The 22,663-nt window shown below is 51.7% G+C and overlaps 1 protein-coding gene across 3 annotated transcripts; it reads left to right on the forward strand.

The window, feature by feature from the left end:
* WNT5A (Wnt family member 5A) lies at window positions 586-20,225 on the forward strand. 3 transcript variants are annotated; one of them, XM_018038230.1, is made up of 6 exons: window positions 586-1,921; window positions 4,104-4,168; window positions 7,801-7,934; window positions 9,204-9,454; window positions 13,635-13,927; window positions 17,299-20,225. In XM_018038230.1, the coding sequence occupies exons 2-6, from the start codon at window positions 4,160-4,162 to the stop codon at window positions 17,755-17,757; spliced, it is 1,146 nt and encodes a 381-aa protein (XP_017893719.1). In that variant the 5' UTR covers window positions 586-1,921; window positions 4,104-4,159; the 3' UTR covers window positions 17,758-20,225. The 3 variants fall into 3 exon arrangements, with proteins under 3 accessions (XP_017893719.1, XP_017893720.1, XP_017893718.1); XM_018038231.1 differs by lacking the exon at window positions 4,104-4,168; XM_018038229.1 differs by lacking the exon at window positions 586-1,921 and having other exon boundaries at window positions 2,035-4,168.

Below are 22,663 nucleotides of genomic sequence, written 5' to 3' on the forward strand. Positions count from 1 at the left end.
TCTGCTACGCTGGGGGCAGGACTCGCGCACTTACCCTCTTTCCCAGCCCGGGGGCTTGGGGACCCTCCCCCAGGGGTAAGAATGGGGAGGTGGTCCTCCTAGAGCTTCCGTGGCATGGCGGCAGCCTGGTGCAGCCCTGTGCGAGCAGCCTTGGACAGGCGAGCCAAGGGGTCCAAGCTGAAGTTGGGGTTCACCTTCCAGCGGGTAGGCGGCTTTGGAAGGAGAGCAGAGCGCCAGGCGGCTGTCAGGCTGCGGCTAAGGAATGGACCTCTCTCTTTCATCAGATGCTTGGGGGATGGGAAGCCAAGAGGAGGGGGCTCCTGCTGGGAGTGTATCCCGACGCCCCCCTGCACCCCAGCTTGTGGTACGGCTTTAAAATCCTGCGGAGTTTGTCATAGGTCGGCCTCACCACGCATGCGCAAAGGCAAAGTTAGTTTTTTTTTCTCCCATCCACCCCCCCCCCCCCGCCCACCCGCCCCTTCTCTTTCCAGCCGCCTTTGGTTCTCCAACTTAATTTTTTTTTTTTCTCTGAGAACACCAGGGGAAAGAGGAGTCCGGAGAGAGGGAGGGAGAGGAGGAGGCAGTTGGCCAGGAGGGCCGGGGGGTGGGGGGGGGGACGTGGTCCCTGCGGTCGGTCAGTCTGTCTGCGGGGTGCAGGATCGCGTGGAAGTTTGCTGCAAGCTCCCAGGCGCCGCCTCCGCCACCCGGAGTCCGGTTCCGTGCAGCCTCTGCCGAGTGAGCTCCTTCGCCGCTGCCGGAACCCGACCGCCCGCCGCCCGCTGCCCGCTCTCCCGCCCCTCCGGCCCCGGCGCCAAACGAGGAGGTGGGCAGCCACGCCGGCCATGGACCGCCGGAGCTGAAGAGCCTCTGCGAAGCCCCTGGCCCTCGCGCCTCTTCGCCCTTTTCCCTGGAAAGGCGGGGGAAGAGAGGGGGACTAACCAGAAGAGAGAAAGAAGAGGGTAGGGAGGGGGAACCGGTGTCTCCCCCGGGGGCAGTCGCGCATCGACCCCGAACCCACCAGAGGCAGAACTTTCAGGGACGACTTTTACCAGTTTGCTCCCACCTTTTTGCCAAACCCTAAAAATGAAAGGACAAAAGTTGGCGCTGACTCTGGCAGCTCGGATGACGACTGGAGCGTTTTCAGCGGCTTCTCCAGGAGAAAAAACCGTGCGCGTCTGATTGTTCTGTGGCCCCCAAGCTGCAGTGCGCGTGTGTGTCGGGGGTGTGTTTGGGTGTGTGTCTGTGTGTGTACACAGACGTCCACACACTCACTCGCAGCCGAGGGATCAGCGCCTGGAAGCAGACGTTTCGGCCACAGACTCAGACTCATAGAGGAGGAGCTGGCGATCGGGAGGCGTGAGCCACCAAAAGTGCAGGATCCTGGTGTGAATGAACCGGAGGCACCTGGGCGCAGGGATCACCTCCCCCACACCCCGCCCCGGGCCAGAGTTGAGTTGTGGGGCAGTTTTTTTCACCCTCTTGTGAAGAATTTTTTTTTATTATTTGTTGTAAAGTCTTTTGCACAATCACGCCCACATTTGGGGTTGGAAAGCCCTAATTACCGCCGTCGCTGATGGACGTTGGAGAGGGAGCGCCTCGCCGAGGAACAGTCGCCTGCGCGCCCTCGCCGGACCCGCGGCTCCCTTGTTGCGCGCCGGCCGGGCCCTGCTCCTGCTGCCGGCAGGCGGACTTCGGCGCCCCCTCGGTTCCCGCGCGCATCCCAGCGCTACTCTGGCTCGGGCACCCAGACTCGAACGCTAGTGACGGCTTAGGCTCCAGTCCCCAGAGCCTGCCGGACGAGCCCTGGAGGAAGCCGCAGCTCTGCGCAGGATCGTCTCAGGCTTAGAGAGGACGCTCCGCTCCGGTTCTTCGGCTCTGGTGGCGACTTCCTCTCCGCGCCCCCCTCCCCCTCGCAATGAAGGTAGGTGTTCTCTGTGCCGCCGAGGCTCCTCACTTCTATTTTTCTTTACATTGTTTTCTTTTGGAAGTTAACTGACTCCCCCCCCCCCCCACCTCTCCCTAACCCCCCTCCATTTCTCCTACCTCTGGAGACGCTAGAACCCCCCGCGTAGCTGGCAGAGACCCCTACCCTTTCGCCCTCCCCCCATCCCCGTGCACTACCTCGGTCTCCCAGGAGACAGACCTCTTCTTGTCCCACCAAAAGTTCCGCAAACTTTTTTAGACTTTGGAGAAAAAGTGGGGTAGAGACAGCGCAGAAAAACTGAGAGGTCCGCAGACGACTTTCCTTTTGCCCTGAGAAACTCAAGGGTAGCTTACTATGTATATTTCAGTAACAGGATAATGATTCAATTCAACAAATATTTACCAAGCGCCCACTGGCGCGGACCCCGAGAGGGTGGGTGGCCGGGGCTCAGAAAGGGGAAGGGGACTCCTTGGTTGAGAGACCGTGAAGCCAGACCAGGAGCCGACTATTCCTGAGCCTCGTACCCCCGCCCTCTGCTGCCAGAGGCCAGGTTGCCGGCTCAACGCAGCCGGGGAACCCAAGCGCAGCAGGCCCTGTGCCTTTAAGAGTGCCTGGCAGGGGGCCAGCTCGCACCCTGGCGCAGGGATGGGGTCCTGTTATTAGCATTATTAGCTGCCACTGGGTGAGCTCCGCAGTTTGCAGCGGTGATGGGGGTGGGGAGGGCTGGCGGTGGTTGCTCTAATTTGGTCCACTGGGAGAGCGCACCCCGGCCCCCCGCGCGGAATCCTCCTAGTCCTTTAGAAACATTTGGGCCTCCGGGTTGGGAGAGCGGGCGGGGGGCAGTTTGTGAACTCTTGTTTGTTTTAATTGTCAGTTGTATGTTAAAGCCGAGTCACACACTCCGAGGGTCACCGAGAGTTCACTTTTACGAAAAGTTAACATTTCCTGCAGTATGACTAGCTATTTTCCAAACAATTTTTCCTCTCTGTCCTCCAAGCTTCGATCCTTATTTTCATTTTTCTTGATTCTCCACTTTTAAGTTTTCTAGAAAATATCTTTGGGATTGGAATTCAGATGTTTCCTAAAGCACCCCCCCAAAAAGTTTATTAAAAAACCCCACAACTTGGAGACCCCGTGGCCTGTTTTACTCTCCAATCGCAGTCTGGCATGGGGGCCCCTTCTCGTCTCCCGTCTTTCTTTAGATGGACAGCTCGCTGTTTGGAAGTCACTTGGAGTCAGTGGTGGGATCACACCTCCTCACCCACTGCCCTCCTGCCAACGTTCAAGGCTACTCCGGCCAGATGCAGAGATTTTGCTTCTAGACAAACTCTGTGGGGAGCCGAGGGTGTGCAGGCAGTGGACATTATGTGTCCAAGTGTGTGGATCTGTGCCCTGCATGTTGTGGAGAGTGAAGGGCCAGTTGTTCTCGGGTCTTGCACATATTAAATCCTCAGCCAGGACCGGTGCCACAAAGGAAGACCCTTCCTCCCCAGGAGGCTCGGTCACAGTCCCTTGCGTTTCCCTCCGCTCAACCGAGCGCTCTGGTGCACAAGGGGTTAGCACCCTCTGCCGGAGTTCAGCTAGTCCTCTGCCTTTTTCTTTCTCGCTGTGCGGTGCCGGCTGCCCCCTGTTGGCTGCCTTGAGGTAGGACATCTTGGAGCCTGTGTCTTGGCTGGGCAGGCAGCTTGCTCGCCTCTTCCGCCCACCTCTAGCTTTACAAGAACATCCCTTCGGATCTCCAGGTCCCACTCTCCCAGGAAGGCCCCTCGGAGGCCTCCAGAGGACATGCTGCCCTGCGTGGCTGCATTAGTAAGGGGCCAAGTGTCCGACCCAGCGAATGGGGCTCGGGCTAGTGGAAGAAGGGTTGGTACCCCTTCTCCCGGGCACATTAAGGAGCAGGAGGGTCCCCCTAGGAACTCTCGGGTCTGGTCTTGAGGCCCTCACTGGTTCACCCTGTAGCCGAGGACCAGCGCTGCTTTTTCGCTCTCGGCCTCAGTTTCTTGTCTATTAAAAAGTGGAGTTGAAACCACCTCTGGAAAATGGGTGTTGAAGCGTTCTGTCATTTCCCTTCTCTTTCTTTCCGCCGACAAACAGTTCTTTGGGACAGAGTTGAGAGGCTGTGCCTAGAGATCTGGGGAAGGTAGAAGTGATGTTTCCCTCTCTTCCCTGGTCCCCCCAGGTGCCTTTGTGAGAGAGAGAGAGAGTTGCCTTGCAGTCTGGAGATCTTGTCGGAGGATGGATGAGGTGAGGCCGGCAAGAGAACAAGACTTGGCCACTGTCCTTCCCTCGGAGACTCCTTGGCACCCGACTTGGTGTCCCTTCTGAGTCAGGGCAGTCAGAAGCCGCACACCTTCCTTGCACTGATTTGGGCTCAAGGAACTCCCTCCTCCACCTCCTCTCTTGGCTCCCCCACCCCTTCCGACCCTCAGTGCTGTGGATACATCCGGGTGGCTAGGGGCAGCTCCGGCTCTCTTGCTCCAGGCTAGAGGCCTGGGGGAGCGCGGGCTCCTCCTGGGCTGCCCCAAAATGGACCTCCTTTCAGCCCACCATCCCCTCCTGCTTCTCCTCGCATTCCCCAACTTTGTGGCTCCCCCTGAATTTTTCTCCTGCAGTTTTCTCCATCTCTCTCTCCTTGCTTTTGGGAGAGACTGAAGTGGGGAAAACAAAATTTATCTCCCACTAAGAGCTGGGATTCTTAAGAGTTTCCTGTGCTTTTCGCCACCGCGAGCCCAGGTCAATCTAATTTATTCTCCCAGTTTCTCCATCATTTCCGCTTCCAGAGACTAGGGCCTGGGGGCTGGGGCTGGACGTGAAGTGGAAGGGGCTGCCCAGACCGAGTGAGGTAGCGCCAGTGGCTGAGGGGCAAGAATTTTCTCCCTGCCTCGAGGGAATTTCTTTTTAGGCGCTTCTGGCCTCCGACTTGGGCGTGCTTTCCCAGGCTTTCTGCCGCCCCCCAAAGTCCTCTAGTTTAGAGGATTCTCGGCCCGCACACCAGTTGATAAAGAAGGGGTAGGGACACTTTTAATCCAGCGGGGAAGGGTTTGGAGGAGAGACAATATAAGCCGACTCTACGTGGATCTGTTCTGGGGCTGGAAACAAGGGCGCGCAAACGCCCTACCCCCACCTCACCCCTCCCTTGCGCTTGAACCTCTCAAACGCCCGCAGCCCTCCTCTCTGACGCGCACTAGAAACAGATTCCAAGTATCCTTACAAAGTCCATTTTCTCGGACCCTGAAATTGTTCAGAATTTTTAGCCTGGTCTGTCTTCGGTGAATTCAGCTTCTGCCCAGAACTTTTTACCCTGCGTGTTACGGTCTCCGGAGAGGTCTTATTTTGTCCTCTTTTTGGATCAGTTCTCTTGGTAAACAGGCAGGGACGTTTACCCTACAGTTCGATGTATTAGTGAGTTGGCTGTGGGTTCCTTCAGTCTTTAAAACTTGTGGGGCCTTTTCTGGGTTGCACGGGGGATTGGAGCGGGAAGAGGGCCAAGCTGTTTCCGGGCAAGCGCGCGGGTTAAGTGGAGACGCGACTCGCGGGCTCTCCCGGCAGATTCCCTTCGGGATACCTCCGGCCTACTCCCAGCCTTGGGCTTAGAGACCCGCGTCGCGGAAGCCAACTGCCCCGCTCCCATTTTGGCCCCAGTTCTGTGAACGAGTGGCTTCTCCCCGAGGTCGTCGGGCCGAGAGTGGGATCGGTTTGTGTGGCTTCTCTTCTAACAAAGAGATCCGCAGTAATCCGCGGAATCTGTTATCAATTTCTGCGCTGCCCGCGCCCCGCCCCGCGTGCCCCGCCCGTCGGAAAGCTGGAAAAGTGCGCGCGTCCCGCAGCGCGGTCTCTGCCTCCGCCTGGGAAGCACGTCGGAGAGCGTGTGTGTCTGTGCACGAGTGAGTGTGTGAATGTGCCGGAGTGTGAGTGTGTATGAGTGTGTGCACGCGCGCGGCCTTGGCCCCCGATGGAGAGAGTTGACTTCGCAGCTTGGGCCGCTGGAGAAGGCAGCCCTCGCGAGCTACCCCCTCCCCTAGAGGAAACTTGACACTTCGGGCGGGGGTGGGGAGGAAGACCGAGCCTTCTCTCTCCAGGGCTGGGGAAACCCCAGGCTTCTCGTCTGCGGCATGCGCCCCCCAGCTTTGCGACGTTTTAGGGATGAGTGGACCTCGGGCGCGGAGCCCTGGGTGGCGGGCACTGAGGACCGCATAAGCATTTCCTCTAGAGAAGCCCCGAGGAATCCGGGCCAAAAGGGAGGCTGGCAAGGGAAAGCCGAGGCGCGCTCCTCAGCCCCTTCGCGTCTCCACCGCTGCCTCGGTCCCCCCAGTCTTTCCTGGTGCTGGTTCCAGCCCAGGCCCTTCTGCAGCCTGGAGGAGGTTCACGTTTCCTTTTCCGAGGAAGGGGCTCCCTTGGCAGCCGAGGGTGGCGCAGCGCGGCAGGGTTACTCTTATCAGAGATGTAAAAGGGATTTGGAAAGCCGTTCCTCCCACCCGCCGCCGTCTCGCTCCGCCGCCGCCTACAGGTGGAGAAGTCACCAGTGGGGAGGACGGCGGCGGAAACCTCCAAGGCCGTCCCTGGCCCCCGAAATTCTTGAAGACGGGAACCTTTGCTGCCGAGGCCCTCTGCGCCCTGGAAGCCAGGGGCTCGGCCGAGGCGCGGGAGCCAGCGCATCTCTGGCCCAGCCGGGGGCTCCTTCGCACCGGCCCGGCCCGGGCCTCGCCCTGTACTCTCATCTTTCGGGACTGACCCAACCGCGTCCGAATTGGGCTGGAGGGTTGGGTAGCGGAGTTTCAAGACCACGCTCAAGGTGCCCCGATGGCGAGATGATGAACTCCAGACCAGGACCAAAGGAAACTAGAGTCCCCTCGGCTTCCTTTCCCCTTTCTCCGTGGCAGCTGCTAGAAGTGGGGACTGGAGGGAGCGGTAGTGGGAGTGAGAAGATCAGATTTTGGGGGAGTGCTGTGGGGAGGGCCAGGAAGGGAGCCCCTCTCCTCGGACAGCACAACTGGGGTTGGGGGGGTGTATCCCTCCTCTGGGATACACTCCAAGGCGGAGGCCGAAGGCAGGGAGAGGGCACTGGTTTCCGGTTTCCTGCGTTGGGAGAGCAGCTCGCCCATCCCCTTATGCCCCGTGTACCCCCATCCCCTTCTTCCCACTCCAGTCTGGCCGAAGAGCGGTTTAAGGAAGCCCAGGCTGCCTTGCCCGCTATGGAAGCGGCTAGCCCCGGAGCGGGCCGTAAACTGATTATGAAACTGATGATGTTAATTCCGAGCTGCATTTCCCAGCTGGGCACTCCCGCGCGCGCCGCTCCCGGGGGCCTCGCCCCCCACCCCTTGCCCTTCCCTCCCGCGTGCTGCCCCCACCCCCCACCCCCGCGCCGGCCACCCCGCCTCCTCTGCAGCCGCCGGCGGCGCGCTTCACTCGCCTTCGCGCTCCTCTCGCCCATGGAATTAATTCCGGCTCCACTTGTTGCTCGGCCCAGGTTGGGGAGAGGACGAGGGTGGCAGCGGGTCCCCGAGTGAATTCCCGAGGAGGGACTCAGCACAGCGCGAAACTAGAAGGGAGCGAGGGGGTGCAGGACGCGAGCAAGCAGGAAGGAGGCAGCGCCTGGCACCGGGGCTTTGACTCAACAGCATTGAGACATGTTTGTAATCGCTGGCGTGCCCCGCGCGCAGGATCCCAGCGAAATCAGATTTCCTGGTGAGGTTGCGTGGGTGGATTAATTTGGAAAAAGAAACTGCCTATATCTTGCCATCAAAAAACTCACGGAGGAGAAGCGCAGTCAATCAACAGTAAACTTGAGGGATCCCGGATGCTTCCGTTGTTTAAACTTGTATGCTTGAAAATTATCTGAGAGGCAATAAACATCTGCTCCTTTCTTCCCTCTCCAGAAGTCGATTGGAATATTAAGCCCAGGAGTTGCTTGGGGGACGGCTGCAAGGGCAATGTCTTCCAAGTTCTTCCTAATGGCTTTGGCCATATTTCTCTCCTTCGCCCAGGTTGTAATAGAAGCTAATTCTTGGTGGTAAGCTTATCCTATATGCATATTCTTTTACTTTAAGATGCGTTTGTATTGTATAATGAATGCTGCAATACTCTCAGTCGTGAATTTGGGTGCATTTATGTCATACACACACACATATATATATTATATATATTTATATATGTGTATATATGAACATAATGTATCTTTAAATCAAATTTCTTTTAATTTTGTGAATTAAAATTTTTGCTAATTTTTAACACTGTGAAGCTTATCTTGAGCTCCATAGGGAATAGAAGCTATAAATTTAACGAGTTTTTTTTTTTGAGGTTCAGATTATGCTTGTAGTACATCATGTAATTAAGGGAAACCAGAATTCACTTCTCTAATAATTGTAAGCCCATCTATAAAATGTGCTGTTTGCTACCTCTAGGTAGTAAAAGTGAGTTCCAACACTTATTTTCTGTTACTTGAGGTTACTAATTTTCAGGGTCTAAGGTAGGCAGAGTTACTAGGAAGATAGCTAAACTCCAAGTGGGGAAGTACTGGGGGCTTGAAATTTAATCAAAAGAGGTTATCTTGAGTAGTTCAGTGTCCCTAAATGCGGGTTTCTTGCTGGTAGGGGCCTAGAGGGTAGACTGCATTATATCTAGAGGATTATTTTTGACTGCGTTCTGTTTTTTTTTTTTTTTTTACTGTAAATGAACAGTGTTTTTCTGTCAAACATGACTTCTGTTCCCCGGATACTCTGTCTTGGGTCCCTCACAGTCACATAAGGAGCCCTTTTAAAACGTCCAGAACAGGGTGAATTTTCTTCCGTCTGTATACTTGTCCTCCTGTTCGTCCATCAGTCAAAAGGAACTGCTATCTCCTACCCGTGTCGAATTGTGTCTGCTTTCGGTATTCATACATTTTCAAGCAGATCGGTCCAATTTGTGGGGCAAAGTGAGTCATTTTCTCTCGTCAGACGCCCATCCCCCCCCCCCCCCCCCCCCGACTGCCTTTTACCCCATTTCTGGTGTGGAATATCAGAAATTTTGGTTCAGGTATATGGCAGAAAGGGGCAAGGAGGGGAGTGAGAACTCTAGCTGAGAAGCCAGATGGCGGGATAGGGGCTATACAATGCCTCCGTTTTCTGAGTGGAGTTTAAACAGAGGAGTTCTATGAAGCCCGTCTCATACTTTGTCATGAGGACAAGCAGGAGAGAAAAAGCATCTGTGTGCTTAAACTTCTGTATTGCTGACATGTTTTCAGGGGGCCCACCTTGAGAGTTCACGTAAATCTTGAATGCACATCTCCCCCCCTTTTTAGGTCGCTAGGTATGAATAACCCTGTTCAGATGTCAGAAGTATATATCATAGGAGCGCAGCCTCTCTGCAGCCAACTGGCAGGACTTTCCCAAGGACAGAAGAAACTCTGCCACTTGTATCAGGACCACATGCAGTACATTGGAGAGGGCGCCAAGACGGGCATCAAGGAGTGCCAGTATCAGTTCCGACACCGGAGGTGGAACTGCAGCACCGTGGATAACACCTCTGTCTTCGGCAGGGTCATGCAGATCGGTAGGAAATCGTTTCAGATATTGTTAACTACATAGAAACTCTTCTCCTAGGAAACGTCTCTAGTGTTTTACTTAGAGCTTCATCTGATGGGACTCTTCCAGCAGGGTGGCGGCCTGGGACTTCTGTCATTATGGCTGTGTTCGTGCCTGTCCTCTAGATGTCTAATGATAAGTTTTGGACTTTTTGAATTAGATCAGGAGGGGGTGGGCATCAACTACACCTTCATTTTTCTGATCACTTCATTTTCCTAAAAAGCATTTTGTGTAAAATAGTACCAGAACACTTATTTTGGTTTCACAAAAGTAGATGGGGAGAGCTGAGTCATTTCTGTCCTTAAACTTCAAAACTCTTAACTGTTATAAGTTTCCTAACCTAAGCCACAATTCAGATGGCCCAGACATCAAACTGAAAATTGCCATCTTGCAGAATGCTGGATGAGCGGCATGTAAGTAAGGTTTTAATTTTCTTAATACAGATATTTCCTAAAGCTATCTATCGAAATATATGTTAGACACTTTACTTTTAGTCCCAGGAAGAATTTTAATTAGAAGTGATCCAGTTTGCATTTGTGTTGGCCATTGATATAAGAACACCTGCTTCAAAGGGCATCCTGGAAACTTAAAAGCGTTCAATATATCTTTCACAGTCCAGTTCTTTATTTTTAAATGTGTTGTTGAACTTGTTATTCTGTTCAGGGAGAAGGTGGCACTAAAACTGGGCTAAAGGCAAAGAATTTGGAAAATCAGTCTGCCTCTGGTTTGGTTGAATAGCGTAGGCTACAGTCTGACAGATGTGGTCCTGTGTGTGTTTGCTAGTGAATATTTTTGGTCTCTTTACTTTTATGCAAACAAGCCCATATAATTAATATGACTGCAGTGACTCCTAAAATAAGAAGCAATTTATCAAAGCAATTAACTATTTATACTGACTGAAGATAAAAAGTTGGCTTAATGTCCGTCACGGATGGATAAAATGCTTTTTAAAAAAACCCTGAAAAGTGCATTCATTGAGAACAAAAAAGAGTTGTCAGTGGATGTTGGAGCCAAGTGGCTTCATAAACTAAAATAATACAGGACTGGAAGCCGTTCCTCTAATTGAATGGGAGAACGGTCTGCAGCCTCAGCCTACAGAGCCTCCTAGGGCTTTCCTGTTAATGATTAAAATGTGCTAATGCATATTCTGGGACCTGAATCTAGGAATTAAGCTTCAGGAACACAGGAGTTTTCCCCAAATATGGGCTGCCTTATGTGGTTAACTCGGGGTGTAGTGAAGATTTAATTCTCCTGCATTTTGATGATATTGTGAGTGATCCAAAAACATCTTTGTCAGCTATATCACAGTAACCTCTCAGCTTTCTCTTCACCTTTGCCTTATGTGGTCCCTCTATCTGCCTTCCTCTCAAACTTTGGGAGTTTTCCCCATGTGTATGAGTTAGTGAAAATCATATACCTCTGATGGTAACAAGGAAGGAAAACAGCAATTGGAACTGTTTTTCTGTATAGTCATTGGACCACAGCTTTGATTTAAGATCCTCTTTGTATGTAGCCTGTTTGGGGCCAAAATGTTCAGAATAAGCTATCATTTGCTAAGTGGATTTGAGCTCTGCTGAAGATTTATTTAAAATGTGGTCCAAGATTCAAAGAGCCTGCTTCCTCAGGGAACAAGCGGAACCCCTGGTACAAAGGCCTGTGTTTAATTGTCCCCTGTCGACTCTCTGGTCCTTAGCTGTGTGGCACCGTCTTGGTTGATGGGAAGTAGGCAGGAGTGGACGCTCATGATGGCCCCAGAGGAGGGAGCCCTCCTGGGTCCGACCATCCCCAAGGCCCCCTCGCCAAAGGGTCCTCAGGTGGCTGAGCTCTCAGAGCAGACAGCTGCTGCAGGGTGGCTCATGGTGGAACACAGGGCCTTAGAGAGAGAGAGGAAAACTCAATCGATTTTTATGGAAGAGGAACATGAACCCCACCCCAACGGTGGAAAAGTTCCTTCATTTTTCACTTTTCTACTTTAGGGTTTGGTAGATGAGAATGAGCTAAGGGAAATTTTGAAACACCTTTGATGCGAAGTGTGTGGGTGCCCACTGCAGAGCGTGGAGGTCACCAGGGACGTGGAAGCTGGCTCTCCTCCCTGAGAGACCCTATGATGGGGCCAGTGTCTGAGACGCAGGCTGCCACCCCCAAGCGCTCACCTACATTCTCGAGAGGCCAGTCCAGGCGCTGTACACAGTTGCCTCTTCATTATGAAAACTTCCTCATTTTTCATCATGCTAGCCTTTCCTTCCAGCTTTTGTCTCCAGCTTGTCTTTGTTTGCCTGCTGTGAAAAGATGTGTAAGAAAGGCGCCGTCCCCAGAGGGTGAGGACAGGAGAGGCTGATCTCTCAGGGCGGAGCTGTCACCGGATGCAGTGCTACTTCCAGGAGGACTGGGTCCCCACGCTGCAGCCAGAGAGCACTTCTCGTGCTGACGTTTTCCCTGCAGTGACCAGCTAGCTTAGAGATCGCTACCAGGTTTGATTTCTGGGACAAAAAAAGAAAATGGCCAAGAATAGCACTGTCGTGCTTTGTATAAAATCCCTTTGATGCTCTCTGTATGCAGGACAGTGTTTTTTCTCTTCCTCTGTCTCCAGAGGATGGTTTATCTCTCTTCCTCAAGCTACCTCTGTATTCTACGAGTCTCCCGTCCACAGGCTTGTCTGTACTATCAGTGTTAATCCTCAGATCACTCCCTAGGATCTGTCTGCTTTCCTCATTTCTCACCACTCCCTTGATGTTCTCTGCCTTGCTAATTCAACTAGATAGATGGAACACCCCCACAGGAACTTTCTGGATCCTCCTGCCAACCACCAGCACACTACTCAAGTTATTCATTTTTTACAATGTAGGGGGGAAGGTTTGGTAAATCAGAGCCATCGCCATTTCTGAGAGGGGAATCACAAGTGGTCGCAGATTGAGGGGCAGAAGCTCAAAGGAACGGCAGTCTGCAGGTTCCCCGAGTTGGCAGAGCCACCCTCCTGCAGGATGGCCCCTGAGTACTATGGTCAGCTGTTGCTGTGATTCCCTACACCCACCAAAAAAAGCTCTTAAAGAGAAACTGATCCTGGTACAGAGATCCCAGTGTCAGAAGGGGCCTTTTCCCCCTGGGCATCTAATTCAATACCCTTATTTTATAGTTGAGGAAAATGAGGCCCCCTCATCACCCCGTGCCCCTAGGCCCAGCTTCAGCTGGCCGGGTATTAACCCTTCTCCCTCGTAGTATGAGACTTTCATTAAGTGACTTCTTGTCCCATGTAGAAATGTCTCTGGGTACAAGTGGAAACTGGAAATTAAGATAGTCTATCCTCACCTCCGTCTTTCTCCATACAAATAGGGCTCCTATAGAACTGTTTGACAGGGAGATATTCCTTACAAGTTTTAGGGAAGGAGAACCTTTCTCTTCTTTTCTCCTTAAGACTGTATTTTCCCCCTCTTTGTGTTGTCTTCGTGACACTTGGAGTCAGAGGCTGCTGCGGAGTCGCAGAAGTGACATTAAAGAACGGCAGGCTGTTATGCAAGTAAGATACTCACCTTCTTGAGTGAGAAGCATCAGACCGGTCAGCTTGGGAACTGAGAAGAGTCCAGAGTTTCATTTGTAACTCTCTAGGAACCGGTTGATAAATATCCTCTGGGGAAGTCAGGAGCCTTGTTCCGAGTCAGACTTGATGCTGCAAATGGAGGAAGGGGAAGCCAGGTTACTACCAGTGGGGCCACAGGAGCGGGAAGGGAGGGGCGGCTGCAGTGTGCGGCTTCCCTGGGGGCCCAGGGCTTTCAGTGGCTCTGAGCCTCTGTGCTCCTGTCCTGTAGGTCACTCAGAATGAAAATAGTAACAAATGTTTAAAATAAGTGTCAAGAAGTCTACCCCAATTGGGTGTTTTCTTCCCTTGGTGACTTCTTTCCTAGGCATTTGGGTTATTTTCAGAAGAGGTGTATAGAACAGTCCATCTCTGCGCATCCCGCCTTGGGCTCTGCGTGAAATGGCAGAGCAGAGGTGGGGTGTGTGGGTGTTAATACCCTCCTGGCTGGTTTCTGCGTGTTGGGGCGGAGGGCCTGGGTCCTGGGGCCTTCTAGTTCCCCCTCTAGGAGCCGGGTAGGTGTTCGCCGTCCGGGGCTGCAGAGTCGGGGCGCCCGCTGACCGGTCCTCGCCCGCAGGCAGCCGCGAGACGGCCTTCACGTACGCGGTGAGCGCCGCGGGGGTGGTCAACGCCATGAGCCGCGCCTGCCGCGAGGGCGAGCTGTCCACCTGCGGCTGCAGCCGCGCCGCGCGCCCCAAGGACCTGCCGCGGGACTGGCTGTGGGGCGGCTGCGGCGACAACATCGACTACGGCTACCGCTTCGCCAAGGAGTTCGTGGACGCCCGCGAGCGGGAGCGCATCCACGCCAAGGGCTCCTACGAGAGCGCACGCATCCTGATGAACCTGCACAACAACGAGGCCGGCCGCCGGGTGAGTCCCGTCCCGCCGTGGGTCTGGGAGGGGCCGGGGCTCCCGTCTCTCCCTGTGTCTCTGCGACTCTCTTCCTGTCTCCGCCTCCCTTCCTAGCTTTTCCGGTCTATTTCCCCCCTGCCTGCTCCTCTCTGTCCCTCCACTCCCCTCCGCCAGCTCCCCACAGTCCTCCCTGGAGAGGGGTGCACACCCCAGAAAGGCCTCCTGGAGCGGAAGCAGCCTGCCGTGGCCAGCTCCAGCCAAGGGGCGCCTGCAGTGGCCTGAGAAAGATCTTTCTCCGCCTCTTTAATTAGTCCCCAGTGCAATTGGCCAGGCCAGAGCTAAACATGCTGCTTAGGTTCGCAGCCCTCCTCCCTGGAACAAGTCTGTGGCTGTGATTAAGTCGGGGAGCGGGAGTTATTTATTTCAGTAGGTGCCCAGTTGAGCAAGCCCTCGCCCAGCTCCGGGTTACCTCCTCCCCTCTCTGTGCCCCTCCTTGTGTCCTCGACAGCAGGCCTGATGGATTGAGGGTTTGTAAAAAGAGCTTTTCTAGGAAAACTCTCCAACCAACGGGGTGGAATTTCGTAGGTCTGACGATCAGGCCTGGAAGGGAAGAGAGAGGGCCTCGGAAGTGTCCAGAGAGAAAGTCCTCCCAAGGCAGCCCACTTCCCCACCCCATCCCCCATTTCACTCTTTCCTTCCCCTGGTGGGGCTGTGAAAAGCTCCCTCACAATAGTTAAAAAGACCTTTTTTTTCCTGCGGTTAAACACATGGCACTTTATGGCTGCCTTAAAATGAAGGGGTGAAAACTTTTCCTAACTTTGGCAGCACTGAAAACCAGGACCATTATTTTTTTCAGAGAACCCAAGGTGGGTGCCAGGAACTTTCTGGTCAGAGATCTCACTCTTCTGTGTTTTGGGGTGAGGAACAGGAATGGTAATCACAGAGTAACAGCCAGGGGGCAGGCAGGAACCTGAGAGCCCCCCGGCCGCACACCCTCACCTGAAAGATGGGAAACTGAGACTGGAGAACCACTTCCAGGTGGGGGCAGAGAATTAGGGGATGGAGCTGTCAGCCCAGGCACTTTTTTCCTTAAACTAAGGCGTTGCAGCTCAGGGGTAAAGGGCTGCAGGTTTGGGGATTAAAGAAATCTAGGTTAACACCCTGCTCTGTTCCTGAGCCTCCGTTGCCCCATCTGCTCACCGGTTAGATGGACATTAACACTGTCGCTTGGGTTGCTGTAAGGACTCACTGGGGTCATACAATAGACTGAACCTTGTTATCAACACTTGGCCACTTCTGAGTTCTAATTAATAAGGCTCAACCGAAGGGCTGAGTTCAGTGTCAACCAGTGGTAAGTGCTTGATGATAACTGAGTCCCTAGACCTAATGAAGCAGAGCACATGGGAAAGTGTGTGAACCCAGATCCCTCCAGGTAACCTGTTTCTTCTCAACTTTGATCTTGACTATATGGGGGATCACAGAAGGACTCAACTCTGCAGAATCTTAACTGTGATGCCTGAGGGGTCAGATGGTTGCTCCAGGGGAGTGTGGCCACTCCTCTCTGAGGCTCCCTCTTGCTGGGGTGCCTATACCAGGGGTGGACCTTCTGCCCCTTGCAGCCGTCCCAGGCCTTGGAGTGGGCACGGCCACCCCACTGTCTCAGGAGCCTAGCACCTTGGTCCTTTTCTCTACCCAGCACACATCACCTTAATCTGCATGCAGGGCGCTCAGCGTCTCAGACCACAAATGCCTCCAGGACAGAGGTGTGGCTGACTCGGGCCCCACTGTGTCCCTCTCTGGTGCTTTCAGCCTTCTTTGGGGATTTCCTAGGTTTCTCTCATGGAGAGAAATCACAGGAGCTTAGCAACCAAGAAGAGCAGGTCAAGGGACTTCCAAGGGGAGACAGGTGGGGTCAGAAAGTGGGAAAAGCACATTCGATATAATTTCATTTAACATGAGCATTTATACATAGGTTTTTTGGAAATGTTATAGTTGGAGCAGTGAACTATGCTTGATCCTGGTGGATGAGGTTACAGAGAAGACGGTTTTCCTCCAGGATCGTAGGGGTGAGAGGAGGAAAGCTAGACACTGGGTCAGGAAACAGCATTAGACTCCTAGAAAAAGAATCAGGCTTCAGATTCTCCTCGAAGGGGAGTGAAGGTTAAACACGTTTGCAGAACCCTTTCCCACACTAGCCACAGGCCTGAAACCCTTCACGTGGAGGGGGTTTGCTTGAGCCCCTTTGAGGAAAGCCCCTTCTGAAGCCCTGGAGGGAGAGGGTGGCTGCTAGGGCAGGAGCTGCCTCTCATGGCTCCGGCCTCCAGGTCCTGACAGGCCGCTGCCAGCAGCACGCCAGGTCGGGAGGCTCACTGGCACAGCACCGGGCAGCTGGCACTGCAGATAGGCAGCGGCCACCCCCAGACCCGTGCTGCAGCACCAGGGGACTGGCAGGGGCCCAGCACCATGCCCTCGTCACCCTGCAGACCAGCTTTACTGATTGCATCCTGCCCGCCCAGTACCTCAAGCCAGCATCTCTTGGTTTCACCCTTGTAACACTGCCGTGAGGTTGGCACCGCCACAGTGCCCTTTGCAGATGGGGAATGGAGGCCCGGAATGGTGATGCCCTTGCCTAAATTCAGGGGCAGGACAGAATCTGTGTCTGCCTGGGTCCGGGGTGCACGCGCTCAGCCTGCACAGAGCATAGGGGCTGTGCAGGAAGCAGGAGTGAAGGTACCTGAGATCCAGGCCTGGTCCCCTCTATCCAGCCTGTGTGACTGTCTGGGCCGCTTACCTTCTCTGCGTCACTGGGCCCTCGTCCAGTCCCTCCCAGGTTACAACCTTGCTGGGAGGATTTGGTGAGATGAGAGTGGAGAGGCTGTTAGGACAGGGCTCACCCCATGGCAGTAGGGACAGAAAGAGTGAGGAAAGATGTGAACCCTGACCACTTACCAGCTGGGCACCCATGGCGTGAGCTTGGAGCGCACCTGCCTGGCTCCCGGTCACGGCCCCTCCTTCCCAGTGTTGGGCCGCAGCACGCCTCGCTGGGCCTCCCTTTCCTTTCCTGAGACGCAGGCGGTGGAGCTCTTCCCTCACAGGCCGCTGCTGAAGGAGTCCAGGTGGTCACCTGACAGCAGTCTCCTGCTTCCAAAAAAGAAGCTGAGGCAACAGTTTTGTTTCTTGTTCCCATTCAAAACCAGGTAGTTTATGATGATGATGTGTAACAATGAGGGGCCAAGAACTGATTCATTTTGCAGACTAATTTTTAAAGAAGGCCACAAAAGGCTCCAGGTCTGGAGGACGAGGGAGAGGTGGCCTGGACTGAGCTGGTGACCAGAGTCTGGGTTCCCAGGTGAGGGCGCCTCCCGCTGACTGTCCCCTTCTCCCTGCAGACGGTGTACAGCCTGGCCGACGTGGCCTGCAAGTGCCACGGGGTGTCAGGCTCGTGCAGCCTCAAGACGTGCTGGCTGCAGCTGGCCGACTTCCGCAAGGTGGGTGATGCCCTGAAGGAGAAGTACGACAGCGCGGCGGCCATGCGGCTCAACAGCCGGGGCAAGCTGGTGCAGGTCAACAGCCGCTTCAACTCGCCCACCACCCAGGACCTGGTCTACATCGACCCCAGCCCCGACTACTGCGTGCGCAACGAGAGCACCGGCTCGCTGGGCACGCAGGGCCGCCTGTGCAACAAGACGTCCGAGGGCATGGACGGCTGCGAGCTCATGTGCTGCGGCCGCGGCTACGACCAGTTCAAGATGGTGCAGACCGAGCGCTGCCACTGCAAGTTCCACTGGTGCTGCTACGTCAAGTGCAAGAAGTGCACGCAGGTCGTGGACCAGTTCGTCTGCAAGTAGCGGCGCCCCGCCGCCTGCCCGCCGCCCGGCCCCGCTCCCAGGACCCACTTATTTATAGAAAGTACAGTGATTCTGTTTGGGTTTTTTTTTTTAATGTTTTTTTTAATCCCTAAGAGTTGCAACCGGAACCATCCCCTCCGCCCCGTTCCCATCTGAGAACTCTGTGGTTAATAATATTATAATTATTATTTGGCAATAAGGGGGTTGGGAACCAAGAAAATATTTATTTTGTGGATCTTTGAAAAGGTAAGACAAGACTTGTTTTGATGGTATAATGGATGGGGGGGGGCGGGGATAAAACATGCCCTTGCTGAGATGTGTGCACATCTGGAGGTCAAGGAAACGTTTTCTTTGTCTCAGCTATCGCATGGGACAGGTAGCACCCCACTGCAAGGAGGTGGCCCGGAGCGATGCGTGACTCAGCAGTGGTGAGCAAAAGGAGTTCTTCGGTCTGGGGAGCCGGAAGGTCTTGAGAAACAGACAAAACAATGAGAACCCCACCCCTCTCTTTCCCAGGGGCTGCCAGCCTGAAATGTTTCCAAAATGTATTTAAAATTTAAGAACAAGAATCTCATATCCCTTCAAGAAAGGTTTATCATATGTCTCACTGTCCTCCAGCATTCCATCTACAGCTGGTCCATTCTATTAGCTACTGAAACCTGGGGAGCAGGGAGAGAAGCCCTAGATATTAAAAAACAAAAAACTCCTCCTTATATTGAGTCAGTCAGTCTAACATTCAAAGCTGTTGTGAGAATCAGATTATCCACTTGGAAAAGGATCCCTGGATGATTCTGGTACCAGACATTTTGTTTGGAGAAGGGCAGGGAGGTTGGCTTGGCAATAAAGGAAAATATACTGTAATTTTCTTAGGGATACTTGGTTAATAAATGATAATAATGAAAATAACACATGAATTCCATTCACAGATCCTCAACCCGAACTTCAAGGTACTTGTGTGCAGTTCAGCCTTGCACCAAAGCAGAAAACCTAGCTGAGGGAAAAAAGTGACCTCCGCCCTCCCTCCTTGACCCTGCGCCCCCTCCAATTCCGTACCTTGCTACGCTGCGGCCGCGTTTCCAAGCGGAGCTCCGCTGGGTCCCCTCTGATTGTAGGACAGGGAATGAAACCTTAGGAGCTCCTCTTGGAAAACAGCTCGCTACTTAGGGATTTCATTCCCCCTACCACTTTTATTTCAAGGAACAGCAGTTTTCTGTTTTCATGACATCACTTGGCGAATGGACGTCACGGAGGCGTGGCCGCATTTCTCCCTTCTGCTCCTGTGTTCAGACTCCACTGGCGCTTCCCGCTCGTCTGCAGGTGTCCCGAGAACTGCTCCCAGTGGACTTGAACAGTTGGTTCAGTGGTACCTGATAGCTCAGTCTCTTGTACATAACATATATATATATATATATATATACATATATAAATATCCATATAGTTATATCGGCGCAGCCAGTGGTCTGGGTTCCAGTTTACTCTGGGGTTATTTCTTCGGCCTAGAGCCTTGTGGTCCTCCACTGCAATCCAAGTGGGATTTTCCCCGACGGCTTCTAAGCTGAGCTCGGGCTGTGGCCCTGATGCCATTACATGCTGAGCATCTCGAGGCAGCTGTGTTTCTGAGGAGTCTGGAAGGTCTTGGTTGTGGGCATGGTGGTTTGAAGATTCCTTTTGTCTCCCCTGCTCCGTCCCCTGGTTGTCCACCCTCGTTTTCTGCACCCTTTCTGGAGAGGGCATTACTTGTTCACTACAGAGGTGGGGATGGAGAGGACACACTGCCAGCGTTTCTCTTTCCTCTGTTCACTTTGCAGGGTGGAACTTGGTGCCCGTTAGACCTGAGGGCACCTGTACCGAGTCCCTAGGGAATATCCAGCTCACAACATCTTCAGCTAGTTTGAAAAAAAAAAAAAAAAAAACCACAACACCTCTTTGCAAAGAGTACCATCACCTGTGTTCTCATCTCAGACTTGTGCTGTTTTAGAAGTTTAGGAAGACGCATGTTCTGCAGCCCTCACAGGCTCAGTGGCCCTCAGGTCAGCCCGGCCACCTGTGGCTCTTATTGCACAAGGATATTCGCTCCCCCTGCCCCCAGCTGCAGTGAATTGCAAGCAAAAGATCTTGAAAGTAAAAGCACTAATTAGTTTAAAATGTCACTTTTTTGGTTTTTATTATACAAAAACCATGAAGTAATTTTTTTTTATTTGCTAAACCAGATTTTTTGTTCCTTTCTAGTGATTCATGTTTATGAAGAGAGTTGAATTTAACAATCCTAGTTTTTAAAAGAAACTATTTAATGTAAAATATTCTACTTGTCATTCAGATATTATGTATATCTTCTATGGCCTTTATTCTGTACTTTTAATGTACATATGTCTGTCTTGTGTGATTTGTATATTTCACTGGTTCAAAAACAAACTTCGAAAGGCTTATGCCAAATGGAAGATAGAATATAAAATAAAATATTACTTGTATATTGGTAAGTGGTTTCAATTGTCCTTCAGATACTTCATGTGGAGAGTTTTTGAGAAAACATGAGGGATAGTTTAGGGGTGACTACATGTTAGAAGAGTGGAGAATTTTACCAAAACCAAACTATTTGGGAGCTTCAAAAGATTTCTATATGTAACAGAACAAAAGGGGAATTCTCTTTTCCTATATATGTTCCTCAAAAAAATCAAGCAGATGGCTTAAAGCTGGTTATGGGATTGCTCACATTCTTCGAGCATTATGCATGTAGCTTAATTGTTTTAGAGCGTGTTGGTGGTGTAGCATCTCCAAGAAGAACTGAAAAGGCACATGCTTTTATCCTTGAAGAGAATCTTAGTGCAGAACCAGCGCATTTGGGTTCAGCACTGCAGCTAGTGTGCCACTTGACTTGAGCTTCTGTGGATGGAGTGTCTCTGTGCCCCTTGGAAAGCAGTTTTATGAAAAGCAAGCCTCGATCTGCAGAGAATGAAGGAAACTGAAGGTTCGTTGTGTTAAGTGCAATTAATACGGGCCCTTGTGCTTCTTGAAGGCGCAGTGAGTCTGGGCCGCGACGCACAAGTTGATATGTTAGCCCCTTGCTTTTTTCTTTCTGGATAACCTTGCAACATATTGAAACCTTTTAAGGATGCCAAGAATGCATTATTCCACAAAAAACAGTAGACCAACATATAGAGTGTTTAAAATAGCATTTCTGGGCAAATTCAAACGCTTGTGGTTCTAGGACTCACATCTGTTTCAGTTTTTCCTCAGTTGTATATTGACCAGTGTTCTTTATTGCAAAAACATATATTCGATTTAGGAGTGTCAGCATTTTTTTTTTTCCATCTCATCCTGGACTGCATTCAAAATCTTCCCAATACAGGAAAATTAGCAAAAAATTTATATACAGGCAGCAGCGAATGGAGTTATGTTCAAAATAGTAATTATGGGCTTAAGTAAAAGGAAGACTGTTTTAAGCTTTAGTCCAGTGTATCTGTTCCGTTCTTTGAGCTGTTGACCTCCTGAGACCGGCACTGTTTAGTAGGCCATGCAAACCCTCTGCGTGTTCTATTTTCCAATACAGTTATCAATTTGTTTTTGTAAGACCTTATTCAAGCCACCAGAATCATCAAAGATGACATGTTACCACAAGTACTCCAAATAAGAGACTGTCACGGGCTGACTCCTAGAGATCGTTAGCAAAAGCAACCCCCGAAGAGTGAGTGATCCATAATGTAAATAGAGACAGCCAGAAAAGGGACGAATAACTTGAAGGGTATATATATAATGCAAATACACCCCAAGGCATAGGTCTGCAATACTGTATTGGCACTGTAAGATAGACTTCTAAAATATTTATTTTTTAAAAAAGTATTTGTTACTCTCCCCTCTCTGTGGATTGGTGAGAGCCAGATGCAGATGCTATACCTTGAAAGTAAGACAATGAAATACATTCTTAATACTGGAAACAGCAATGCAGGAATTAAAACTGAGTAAAAGAACCTTCTAATTTACCTGTTCACACAGCCCTTATATTTAACTCTGATGACTGGATAATATTTTATGTTAGAGAAACAGCATCTTGTGAGCCAACTTTAAAAAAATGAATGATTAAAGGTCGGTATGATTTTTTTCTTAAAAACAAAAATGTATCAATTTTAATCTAGAAGATTTAATTAACATGCTGTCTCTATTTCAGAGGCAAACAAGAAATGAGGAAAATTGCATTGTAGACCAGTTTTACGTGCAGTGTACTATTTGCTGGGTTAGAAGTGAGATAAAAATTATTTATTTTTGTTCATATTTTGTACTATTCTATTAAAATCATTTTATGAAATCAGTGCAGTCACGTGTTATGTTTGGCAGAGATGGTGTTCATGACAACTGAAGTTTAATGTGGACATGGAGCTTGATGATGGCTCAGAGAATCCAGAAAAAATATCCACATTTCAGGCATGTACATCCTATGGTCAGATTTCAAGGCTCTATCGTGGATCTGAATGCTTACCTTTCTTTTTGCCCACAGCTGTTTCCCACCCCCTGCCACCCTCCATCATCTCCTGTTTGTTCTGCTGCTACTAATGTATAAGAGAGTTGTATTTGGGAGATTGTTAGTGCAGGCATTTAGCACAGTGACATCAGATTATGAAGACATTCCCGGGCAAGAGAAGAAAATGATTTGAGGAGAGAGAACAGTCTTCGGGAAATAGACTGAATCACCTGGAATATTCTGCTGGCTCCCTCTTGGATGCTGCCATGGTTGCCAGCCAGCTGCTGAGATCAGGTTCCTTACCTCGGTGGTGTTGACATCTGAGGCTGGAGCATTCTTTATTGTGGGGGTGCAATGTTGAGCAGCATCATTAGCCTCTACCCACAAGATGCCAGGAGGGCCCCCCATTTGTGACAAGCAATAATGTCTCCTGACACTGGGGACTGTACCCCA

The sequence above is a fragment of the Capra hircus genome, chromosome 22 (assembly GCF_001704415.2).
Source record: "Capra hircus breed San Clemente chromosome 22, ASM170441v1, whole genome shotgun sequence".
NCBI lineage: Eukaryota > Metazoa > Chordata > Mammalia > Artiodactyla > Bovidae > Capra > Capra hircus.

Coding starts and splice junctions, on each gene's coding strand:
- WNT5A (XM_018038230.1), top strand. Junction 7,935..9,203: donor ATAGAAGCTAATTCTTGGTG/GTAAGCTTATCC, acceptor CCCCCTTTTTAG/GTCGCTAGGTATGAATAACC. Junction 13,928..17,298: donor ACAACGAGGCCGGCCGCCGG/GTGAGTCCCGTC, acceptor TTCTCCCTGCAG/ACGGTGTACAGCCTGGCCGA.